Consider the following 12,524-nt stretch of genomic DNA (forward strand, 5'->3'; position numbering starts at 1 on the left):
AGTAAAGCAACTCAAGTTTGCTTTTAACCCTTTCAGGGTTTCGGCCATACTAGTACGGCTTACGCCCCAGGGTTTTTGACGTACTAGTACGCCTAAATTCTAGCGCCCTCAAATTTAGTGAGAGAAAGCTGGTAGGCCTACATATGAAAGAATGGGTCTATGTGGTCAGTGTGCGCAGTATAAAAAAAAATCCTGCAGCACACAGTGCGTAATGAGAAAAAAAAAAACTGACTGTTTTTGGATTAAAACAGTGACTTTGCACTGCATTTTCGTATGGTATTTATGGCTGTATTCTAGTTTTCCTGATCTCATTTTATAGAATGGAAGACATATTACAGAAATTGAGATGATTTTGACTGGTTTTACAATGAAAAGTACTTTGAAATTGAGCTCAAAGTAGCAGAAATGTTCAATTTTTACCAAAGTTCAAAAGTAAACAAATCATGCCAAGCGTCTAATACACGTCAACTGGTGAGTCTAATATTCTTTCACAAGTGCGCTGATATTATTTATACCATTTCTACACTAATGCAGTAGTCTGCATAACAGTAAATCTTCTATTTTTTGTAAGAATAAAAATTCAAAGTGGAAAGCCAAAGAAATATAAGAGGGGCCTGGAGATGTGACTAACGAACAGAGAACTTGTTATTTTAGTGCCAGAAATGTCTTTCTTGTTTATTCTGGACCCTATTCGGAAATTGGCATCTTTTGAAGTTTGTGTGAAATTGGCAAAATTTCTAAATTCTGAGCACTTTCTTGGATAGTTGAAATCGGTAAATGGGTGGTTTCTTGTACTTATTTGATAGAAAAAATGGAGTTCTAGCGAAATAGTTATGATTTTTGTCGACTAGTACACTGGAATTGGCCGAAAATAGAGCTCAAAGTGGGCAAAATCGACGATGCGTAAACATCGCCGAGTCCACTAACTTCGCGAGAGCATAATTCCGTAACTTTTCCATCAAATTTCATACTTTTGGTGTCATTATGATCAGGAAAAGATTATCTTTTCATAAGAAAAAATTTTTTTTTTTTTTTTTTTAAATTTGGGCGACCCTGAGAACAAGTCTCGGAGAGGGCCTGGCGACCCTGAAAGGGTTAAAAAATGGACAGTATATACACGTCAAAATGTATATAATCTTCATTTATAATTTTTTTTTTGTTTTTTAATACAGCCATTTCCCACCAAGGTAAAATGACTCGACTATTTTGCCAGACGTGTGGGGATTCTACAATTCAAATGGCTGCAACATCCACGCCTTTTCCTTTCAGAGTGCTGGCCCTTTATTGTATGAAAGCTAACCACATGTTAATAGCAATCCACTTGTGATCATGAATAAGAGAAGAAATAAATATATGTAGTGGTATATAGAAATTAGACAAAATCTGCACCAATTCCAGGTTTACCTGGAGTTAACATACATTTAATTCAAGGTACAAGCAGAAGAGACTTACCATGCCTTTTACCACATCATCTCGCTTGAGACCACGTACAAGAGCTCCCATTTGATCTCCAGCCTGAGCCTCTTCCAGGGTCTGATGAAACATCTCAATACCAGTAATGGTGCTCTTTAATTTCCTCCCATAACCAAGAAACTCACACTCTAGACCCTTCTTTATCATGCCGCGCTCCAGTCGACCACTAACAACAGTACCACGGCCTGTAATGCACATGCAGATATAGGTTACCAGTCCACCCCCATAAAAAAATAAAGGTCTACCAACAGAGTAGTACAACAAGCAACCCTTCCATCAGCAAGTTCTAATCCTTGGCTCCACTCTCACTGTAATGTAGTACTACAAAGCTATTAGCTTCATTTTCTCTATCTTCACTCCTGCAATGACTGCCTTACATCCATTCATTTTTTTGGGTGTGTGTGTGCTTTCTCCCACATTTTTACATCCATATGCTTACTAAGAAGAGCATATGCCTTTCTGTATTTTCTTTACTCTCACAGAAAGAATGTAATAAATGCTCATTCTGATGACTACTAAATTTTAAGGATGTGGAATTCTTTGATAAATGTTTAACCCCTTTAATGATGGGGTTCACAAACGAAGCAAAGTCCAAAATACAGACAAAAATTATTACTTTAATGGGAGCAAGGGGGGTTAGAAAAAGTCATCAATCTGTTTTACACATAATGTAAATTCAGCTGTATCTGACATTTAAATTGAGAAACAACTCAACCCAGAGGGTCACATAGCATCTGAGGAATAGGAGGCAATCAGCTTCAATCCAAGGGGAAGAAAAATCCAGCTCTTATGATAAAGAACTTTTCAGGGGCAAAAGCACTTTCCTGAAAGGGCCACTGTTTAAATGCAAAAATTATTCTAAAAAAAAAAAAGTCCTGTTAAATAATGCTATTTAAATTTAGGCTGGTCTAATTTATTATAACAATAATAAAAAGAGGGGGATAAATCTGTATGGGTAATGCAGTGCTGCTAGGGTGACTTAAGATACAAGTGGGTAGGATTAAGCTAAATTATATTAGCCTCATTTTATCAAACCCGATTGCCTCCCATTTCACGGGGGGTTGCATGACCACTATCGGTTTACTGCTTTCTCCCCTGAATATAATAAAGCTAACTTTAACAAGGTTACATTTTATAGTTGAGTTAGCTTAAGGGCAGAGTTTGAAATCTGTATAAAATGTTAATTAAAAAAGATATAAATTCAGAGAATTTTTTAAAATTACTTATTTAGGCAGTCAGGCTTGTCTGACCAACTAAACCTACATATGAAATATACAGCAAAAAGCTTAAGCAGGTGATTGTTTCATTTAAAACTAGTCATATAAAAATCTGCCTGCTAAATTGAAATGCTTATTTCTCTGTAAAGATTACAATATATGGTTTACATACAAAACATTAGTTACAAAGAAGACCACTAGCATGCCTAGGCATTTCGGCCAGACTAATATACTAATTCTTACTCTATATTGGCAATGTATACATAAGCTAGAGTATCACATTTACATTTCTGCAAAAATACTCAAGAGCCTCACCTACACAAATTGCTCACCATGTAGAATAGGGACAAACTAGGACCATCTCATAAATATCTTCTTCCAACAAACCGGCCGTATCCTACTGAGGCAGGGTGGACCAAAAGGAAAAACTAAGTTTCTCCTTTTAAATTTAGTAATGTATACAGGAGAAGGGGTTACTAACCCCTTGTTCCCTGGCATTTTAGTCGCCCCTTACAACACGCATGGCTTACGGAGGAAAAATTCTGTTCCACTTCCCAGTGGAGATAAGCAGAAATAAACAAGAACTAGTAAGAAGATAGAAGAAAACCCAGAGGGGGTGTGTATATATCTGCATGTACATGTATGTGAAGTATGACCTAAGTGTAAGTAGAAGTAGCAAGACGTACCTGAAATCTTGCACGTTTATGAGACAGAAAAAAAGACAATCATCATCCTACCATTTTTTTTTTCAACAAACTGGCCATATCCCACCAAGGCAGGGTGGCCCAAAAAGAAAAATGAAAGATTCTCTTTTTACATTTAGTAATATATACAGGAGAAGGGGTTACTAGCCCCTTGCTCCTGGCATTTTAGTCGCTTCTTACAACACGCATGGCTTACGGAGGAAGAATTCTGTTCCACTTCCCCATGGAGGTAAGAGGAAATAAAGAACAACAAGAACTATAAAGAAAATAGAAGAAAGCCCAGAGGGGTGTGTATATATATGTTTGTACATGTATGTGTACTGTGACCTAAGTGTAAGTAGAAGTAGCAAGACGTACCTGAAATCTCGCATGTGTACGAGACAGAAAAAAAAAAGACACCAGCTATCCTACCATCGTGTAAAACAATTACAGGCTTCCGTTTTACACTCACTTGGCAGGACGGTAGTACCTCCCTGGGCAGCTGCTGTCTACAAACCTACTACCTAGATCTCAAATACAGTGGAGCCTCGGTTTTAGTCATTAATTCGTTCCAGAAAGTCTGACGAAAACCGAATTCGACAAAAACTGAAGCAATATTTCCCACAAGAAATAATGTAAATCCAATTAATCCATTCCAGACACCCAAAAGTATTAACAAAAATACATTTTATAGAGAATAAGTATAGTTTTACATACAGAAAACAATGAGAAATAAATATAAAGGACTAATGAAATGGACAAATGAACATTTAATATCACTTTTACCTTTACTGAACACTCTTGTTGGCGTATGGAAGATACGAGGAGGGAAGAGGGAGGAGGAGAGGTTATTGCTTGGAAGGGAAATCCCCCTCCATAAGGACTTCAGGTATCAAGTCCCTATCTGGGGTTATTTCCCTTCTTTGACTTTTACAGGCACTGACCCCTGCCACACAAAAAATCTGTCCAGAGAGGTCTGTTTCTAGCATCTCTAAGACTTGCCTAAAATGGGACAAGGCATTGTCATTGAACATGTTGCAGACACAGCTTGCAATAGCTTAGTTAGGGTGATATTTCTCCATGAAACTTTGCAACTCAATCCACTTTGCACACATGTCCTTAATCACTGAAGAAGGCACATTCTCCCCTGTCTCTTCCTCCTCCTCTGAAGCAATTTCCTCAGCTGCGGTCACTTTCGTACATTGCTACTCTCCAATGCCACTTTCATACTTTGCTACAAGTTCTTTCTTGAATTCTATCGTATTTCTCGCCTTCTTTATAAAAGGACTGGCACTCAGAGCTTTCTTTGGCCCCATGGTGGCTTATTTAGTAGTCGCACTCAATAAAGAAGCACAAAAAACAACGGATTTTTACGAAATGTTTCGGATGAACGCGTAGGGTAATGCTCACTCAACGAGAGAGAAAGCCAGACCGATGCAGAATGTGTGGGATGATTTGTGTGGGATGGGGCAAGTGGACACCTTCAGTACAGTGGACAGATGAAAACCAAGGTGATGAACGAAAACTGGGACAAAACTTTGACGAAAAAACGTCGTCGAAAACCGAATTCAACGAAAACCAGAGCAAACGAAAACCGAGGTTCCACTGTACATAAAATATAAAAAGCTGTAGGTCCTTAGTTTTGACAGTACTGAAGCAGTACCTAAAAGAACATGCACAAAAGAGCAAAAATGATGAAGGTTACTGATGTATAAATATGTCAAATGGTTTGGTGAAACAAGCAGCATGAAGAAGGGATGATTCAATAAAGTATTCTTCCCAGTGATAAAGGCTGACAAGGAAAGAGTTGTCAGGTATTAGCAATACAGACTTTCATTCAAGATAAATTAAGAATTAAACCATACTATATAGATTTTTTTACCAATATATAATAATTCGAAGATTTTAAAAAAATCTAGTGAACAAACCAGCAATGGAGTAGACACTCTCCACAGGTAGCAAGAATGGTTTGTCCAAATCACGCAGAGGAGTTGGAATATGCTTATCAACTATTTCCATAAGCTCTTCAATAGCCTTAACACCTGTAAAGAAAAATTATGATAAGCATTTCCAATGAAAAGCATGAAATTTTATTAATAAATTATAATTCATATTTTATTATTAAATTTCAGTAAAGCACTAAATCAGAGCTTTTTTCAGCAACGATTACATTTACAGATAAGAGAAGAGATTTATATTTTATAGTTCCTACTGAAGTAACATAGAAACATACATTGAAGATATCCTGGATGACTTATTTTCTTTTAAATAAAATATTTAAAGAAATTTAGTCTTTGACCACTTCTAAGGAGTTACTTAGCATTTATTTTCAGTATCTAATACATTCACATTCCTGAAATTTTTCACTTGCTACTTTAATCTTGGTTGTGAGGAAAACAATTAAAAGTACAGTACAGTAAAACTTCAGTATAACAGATTAACAGGGAGGAGGATGTCGGCTTAAACAAAAACCAAGAGGCGGCGGCTGGAGGGAGTGGAGATGTCCTGTCTAAGGGCAATGTATGGTGTAAATATTATGCAGAGAATTCGTAGTGTGGGAATTAGGATGCGGTGTGGAGTTACTATAATTATTAGTCAGAGGGCTGAAGATGGATTGTTGAAGTGGTTTGGTTATTTAGAGAGAAAGGAACAAAGTAGAACAACTTGGAGAGCATATAAATCTGTAGGGGAAAGAAGGTGGGATAGGGGTCGTCCTCAAAAAGGTTGGAGGGAGGGAGTAAAAAAGGTTTTGTGGGCAAGGGGCTTGGACTTCCAGCAAGTATGCGCGAGTGTGTTAGATAGGAATGAATAGACAAATGGTTTTTGGAACCTGATGAGCTGTTAGAGTGTGAGAAGGCTAATACTTTGTGAAGGGATTCAGGAAAATCAGTTAGTAGGACTTGAGTCCTGGAAAAGGGAAGTACAATGCCTGCACTTTAAAGGTGGTGTTTGGGATATTGACAGTTTTGAGGGATGTCTAAACTGTCCTATCTCAGCGCCTCTGCAAAGACAGTGATTATGTATGAGTGATGGTGAAAGTGTTGAGTCACCCTGTCTTGGTGGGAAACAGTCGATGTGTTAAAAAAAAAAAAAACTAGAACATATTTCTCACTCAGCAAAAAAAAAAAAAAAAAAAAAAAAAAAAAAAAAAAAAAAAAAAAAAAAAAAAAAAAAAAAAAAAACACATTACAGGCAGCAAGATAAACCCTTACATTAATTTTTTACTAGAATTAATATCCATATTTTCCTATACAATACAATGGCAAAGAAGTCACAACACCTGCCAGAGAGTTTATATTATTAAGGCTATGATTTAAATGAAGACATAGGTCTACCATACCTATTTTGTCATTATTTCCTTCGATGGCAGCCAGAGCAGATCCCTTCACAACTGGAACACTATCACCATCATAACCCATTTCTGTCATCAGTTCACGGACTTCCATTTCCACTAACTCTACCATCTCCTCATCAGCGGCATCAAGCTGGAAAATGTTGCATTATTAATAATTAATGGAATACAGTAGGGTCTCGCTTTACAGCGTTTCACCTTACAGTGTTCCATTAATACAGCGATTTCAAATTATGACCAAAATTTGTTATACAGCGAGTGGTCTTTCAAATACAGCGCACCCCACCTGGTTTGTTTACATTCTCCATAAGCACATCTCTATTATGTCTGAAAGCTTTGCAAAATTTCAAGTGTTTCAAAGTTACTGCATATTTTATATGTACTCTGATAATTATACTAATGTGTACCTGTACCTAAATATACTTTCACACTGTGCTGGCATGCCGGTACACATTAAAATCACTAATAGTCTCTACTCTTGACTCCATATTAATAAAAATACGTAATCTCTCAGGTGCATTAAATGTTGTATATTGCATTAATATAGACATTTCCATGAATCCATCTACGATATTTTTTTTTCAAAATTATATAACACGCTAAGTAACAAACATGATACATACACCCACAGTGTAAAAACAACATAAATGAGATTTGCTTACCAAGTGGTTTGTAGGAGTCGGAAGAATTACGTTATCTCTAGCCAAACACCAGTAACTTAACTAGAAATTTATTCCTTTCATATGCCTTCACTCTAGCTATTCACGACCCTTGTGGGCTTAGTGGTTCTTTTTTACTATGACTGTAATAACAACAACTTGTAATAACAACAACAGAGCATCATTCTTTCTAAAAATTACATGAGAATGGAAGTGTTGGTCTTTATTTATTCTACTATACCACTGTGGAGACAACTTGTACACAATGTAAAGTGTTTGTATGAATGTTTACGAACCATAACTAGATGCTTTGTCTGTTTGTTTACATAGTGAGTAGGGAGGCCAGGCGGACAACCCTACCCTACTTCCCACACGACTTTCTACAAATAAATACTTTTCACCTCTCACCCTACATTAAGACTACAAATATTTTAAGGTAAGTAATGAGTGTACTGTATATGCATTTTATCACTCTAGGGAGCTTTAAGCATCATCATAGTATATTATGTGTGGGTGGGGTGGCCAGGAGGGCTACCGCACCTGACTTCTTACAATAAATACTACTCACCTTTTGCCCTACATAAAGATTTGCAAATATTTTGAGGTAAATAATGAGTGTACTGTGTGTGTACTTTACTTTTTATTGTTTTTTAATATCTAGTTTTATTGCTAACTTAATATATGTTAGTGTGAACTTGTTATATGGCATTTATATGCATTTATAAGTGGAAAAAAATAGCGTTCTGCTTTCCAGCAGTAGCCTGAAACCTAACTTGCCGCATAAGTGGGGCCCTACTGTATATATATTGTCAAAAGCATAAATATTCATTATATATCAAGAGCAGCTGGCCATTTCAAATGAAAAATACTTAATCAGTACAATTATGAAATACTGTTTCTTTAAATACATAATTAGCTAAACAACCACAACAAATATCACACTGTTTTACACTAGTTCAACTTCATTCGTAATAAGCAATTTAATCAGTATAGGCAATCTACAAATAATTCATTATCACTAACCTTATTTATGAAGACTACAATGTGTTCAATGCCAATTTGCTTGGAAAGAATGAGATGTTCTCTGGTCTGAGGCATCACTCCATCTGTGGCTGCCACTACCAAGATTGCTCCATCCATTTGCGAGGTGCCAATGATCATGTTCTGTCATGGACATGAAACATCACTAACAATGCCATAACAATGATTATGCTGTGCTTGGGACATCTAACATTATTTTTAGTAGCACCATCAAAGAAACAGTACTGTATAATATTGTGCAATGCAATATAATGAAGCAGAAATGTGTTGCCTATCTACAAGTGTATTCCACCAAGTATTTCTATACAGTGGAACCCCGGTTCCCGATGCTATCGGTATCCGATAAATCCGGTAGCCGATGCATTTGATCGAAAAAAATTTGCCTCGCTTCCCGATACAAAACCCGGTATGCGATACGATGCATATGAGACGTGTCCACGTGTGGCCTGAACTGCCCCGTGTGTGCCAGTGTTTACAAGCCAGCCAGTGTGCGCGCATCTAAGGATACATTCGGTACGTTCCATATTATCCACATTATCACTGTTTTTGGTGCTTGTTTCTGCAAAATAAGTCACCATGGGCCCCAAGAAAACTTCTAGTGCCAACCCTGTGGTAAAAAGGATGAGAATTAGTATGGAAATTAAGAAAGATTTTGAAGGGTTTGGGGCTAACCCTGAGAAGCCTATGCCAGTTGTGGACTCCATTGTGCCTACTTCAAAAATTAAGGAAATGTGTGCAAAGTGGGTTGAACTGCAAACCTTTATGGATGAAAATCACCTTAACACAGCTATTGCAAGCCGTGCTGGTGACTATTACAATGACAATGTTATGGCCCATTTTAGACAAATCTTAAAGGAATGGCAACAGAGGTCCAGTGACTCTCAAGCTGGTCCTTTTATTATTTTATTATCACACTGGCCGATTCCCACCAAGGCAGGGTGGCCCGAAAAAGAAAAACTTTCACCATCATTCACTCCATCACTGTCTTGCCAGAAGGGTGCTTTACACTACAATTTTTAAACTGCAACATTAGCACCCCTCCTTCAGAGTGCAGGCACTGTACTTCCCATCTCCAGGACTCAAGTCCGGCCTGCCGGTTTCCCTGAATCCCTTCATAAATGTTACTTTGCTCACACTCCAACAGCACGTCAAGTGCTGTTGGTCCTAGTGGCATTAAAAGAAGAAGGGAAGTAACCCCAGAAAAGGACTTGACACCAAGTCTTAATGGAAGGGGATTCCCCTTCTAAACACTAAGACCATCGACACTCTCCCCTCCTCCCATCCCATCAATCATCATCAGATCTTCAATAAAGGTAAGCGTCATGTAACTGTGCATGTCTTCTTCAGTTTGTGTGTATTAAAATTAATATTTCATGTGGTAAAAAAAAGTTCTTTTTCATACTTTTGGGTGTCTTGCACGGATTAATTTGATTTCCATTATTTCTTATGGGGAAAACTGATTCGCTTTCCGATAATTTTGGCTTACAATGAGCTCTCAGGAACGGATTAATATCGTGAACCAGGGGTCCACTGTACTTATGATATCCCTTTGAAGAGTTTCGAGTTTCTCTACTCTCTGAGCCTGGCCATGGGCCAGGCTAGTCTGGTGCTTGCCTGGTCAACCAGGCTGTTGCTAGCTGTAGTTACTGCTTTAAGTATTTTTTGTTCCTTTGTGTCAATTACAGTAGACCCTCAGTTAATGACATTGATAAGGACAGAAAGAATAGTTCGTTAAACGCAAAATATGTTGAGCAAATAGTATATTGCCACGGAAGCCCATGTTATATAATTTGATAATATTCCACAACAAATTCCAATTAAATTTTTCAATGAAATTTAAAATTTATGTACATGGCAGAGATGGGTCTGATGTTCAGCCGAGTCAATGGTGTTATACCCCTGCTTTACGAGTTAATAAAAAAAAGTTAATAATTACACAAATTCTGATCATGTCTGAAAAGTGATATCCTTTTACATACTGTACATCCTGCCAATTTTCTCTCCTCTTACCAGAGATGAATCCACTGTTTAATAGAGAAATAGTGCTTTTATATCCTGGTTTTATGAACACAAGAACTTTGTATAGAAAGGGGTTTAGTTATAGGTAATACATATTTTAAGAAAAAGAGGATAAAAAAGTATACAAGATATGATGTAGGGCGAAATGACAGTAGTTTGTTGGATTATGTATTGGTAGATAAAAGATTGTTGAGTAGACTTCAGGACATACATGTTTATAGAGAGGCCACAGATATATCAGATCACTTTTTAGTTGTAGCTACACTGAGAGTAAAAGGTAAATGGGATACAAGGAGAATAGAAGCATCAGGGAAGAGAGAGGTGAAGGTTTATAAACTAAAAGAGGAGGCAGTTAGGGTAAGATATAAACAGCTATTGGAGGATAGATGGGCTAATGAGAACATAGGCAATGGGGTCGAAGAGGTATGGGGTAGGTTTAAAAATGTAGTGTTAGGTGTTCAGCAGAAGTTTGTGGTTACAGGAAAGTGGGTGCGGGAGGGAAGAGGAGCGATTGGTGGAATGATGATGTAAAGAGAGTAGTAAGGGAGAAAAAGTTAGCATATGAGAAGTTTTTACAAAGTAGAAGTGATGCAAGGAGGGAAGATTATATGGAGAAAAAGAGAGAGGTTAAGAAAGTGGTGAAGCAATGTAAAAAGAGAGCAGAGGAGAGAGTGGGTGAGATGTTATCAACAAAGTTTGTTGAAAATAAGAAAAAGTTTTGGAGTGACATTAACAAGTTAAGGAAGCCTAGAGACAAATGAATTTGTCAGTTAAAAACAGGAGAGGAGAGTTATTAAATGGAGAGTTAGAGGTATTAGGAAGATGGAGGGAATATTTTGAGGAATTGTTAAATGTTGATGAAGATAGGGAAGCTGTGATTTCGTGTATGGGGCAAGGAGGAATAACATCTTGTAGGAGTGAAGAAGAGCCATTTGTGAGTTTGGAGGAAGTTTGTGAGGCAGTAGGTAAAATGAAAGGGGGTAAGGCAGCTGGGATTGATGGGATAAAGACGGAAATGTTAAAAGCAGGTGGGGATATAGTTTTGGAGTGGTTGGTGCTATTATTTAATAAATGTATGGAAGAGGGTAAGGTACCTAGGGATTGGCAGAGAGCATGCAGAGTTCCTTTGTATAAAGGCAAAGGGGACAAAAGAGAGTGCAAAAATTATAGGGGGATAAGTCTGTTGAGTATACATGGTAAAGTGTATGGTAGTTATTATTATTGAAAGAATTAAGAGTAAGACAGAGAATAGGATAGCAGATGAACAAGGAGGCTTTAGGAAAGGTAAGGGGTGTGTAGACCAGGTGTTTACAGTGAAACATAAGTGAACAGTATTTAGATAAGGCTAAAGAGGTTTTTGTGGCAGATGTTGCAGGTGTATGGTGTAGGAGGTAGGTTACGGAAAGCAGTGAAGAGTTTTTACGAGGATAGTGAGGCTCAAGTTAGAGTATGTAGGAAAGAGGGAGATTATTTCCCAGTAAAAGTAGGCCTCAGACAAGGATGTGTGATGTCACCGTGGTTGTTTAATATATTTATAGATGGGGTAGTAAGAGAAGTAAATGCGAGGGTCTTGGCAAGAGGCGTGGAGTTAAAAGATACAGAATCACACGAAGTGGGAGTTGTCACAGTTGCTCTTTTCTGATGACACTGTGCTCTTGGGAGATTCTGAAGAGAAGTTGCAGAGGTTGGTGGATGAATTTGGTAGGGTATGCAAAAGAAGAAAATTAAAAGTGAATACAGGAAAGAGTAAGGTTATGAGGATAACAAAAAGATTAGGTGATGAAAGATTGGATATCAGATTGGAGGGAGAGAGTATGGAGGAGGTGAATATATTCAGATATTTGGGAGTGGACGTGTCAGCGGATGGGTCTATGAAAGATGAGGTGAATCATAGAACTGATGAGGGGAAAAGGGTGAGCGGTGCACTTAGGAGTCTGTGGAGACAAAGAACTTTGTCCTTGGAGGCAAAGAGGGGAATGTATGAGAGTAGTTTTACCAACACTCTTATATGGGTGTGAAGCATGGGTGATGAACGTTGCAGCGAGGAGAAGGCTGGAGGGAGTGGAGATGTCATGTCTGA

General features: G+C 37.7%; 1 protein-coding gene across 1 annotated transcript in view; it reads right to left on the reverse strand.

The window, feature by feature from the left end:
- mEFTu1 (mitochondrial translation elongation factor Tu 1) overlaps positions 1–12,524 on the reverse strand; it is a 54,256-nt gene that overhangs the window by 23,229 nt on the left and 18,503 nt on the right. Inside the window, exons 4-7 of the mRNA XM_053775564.2 lie at positions 8,408–8,548; positions 6,714–6,858; positions 5,302–5,415; positions 1,453–1,658 (exon numbers count right to left, since the gene is read on the reverse strand). Coding sequence (XP_053631539.2) covers positions 1,453–1,658; positions 5,302–5,415; positions 6,714–6,858; positions 8,408–8,548 — 606 coding nt within the window. The remainder of the gene's footprint in view (positions 1–1,452; positions 1,659–5,301; positions 5,416–6,713; positions 6,859–8,407; positions 8,549–12,524) is intronic.

This window comes from Cherax quadricarinatus, chromosome 10 (assembly GCF_038502225.1).
Source record: "Cherax quadricarinatus isolate ZL_2023a chromosome 10, ASM3850222v1, whole genome shotgun sequence".
Taxonomy (NCBI): Eukaryota; Metazoa; Arthropoda; class Malacostraca; order Decapoda; family Parastacidae; genus Cherax; species Cherax quadricarinatus.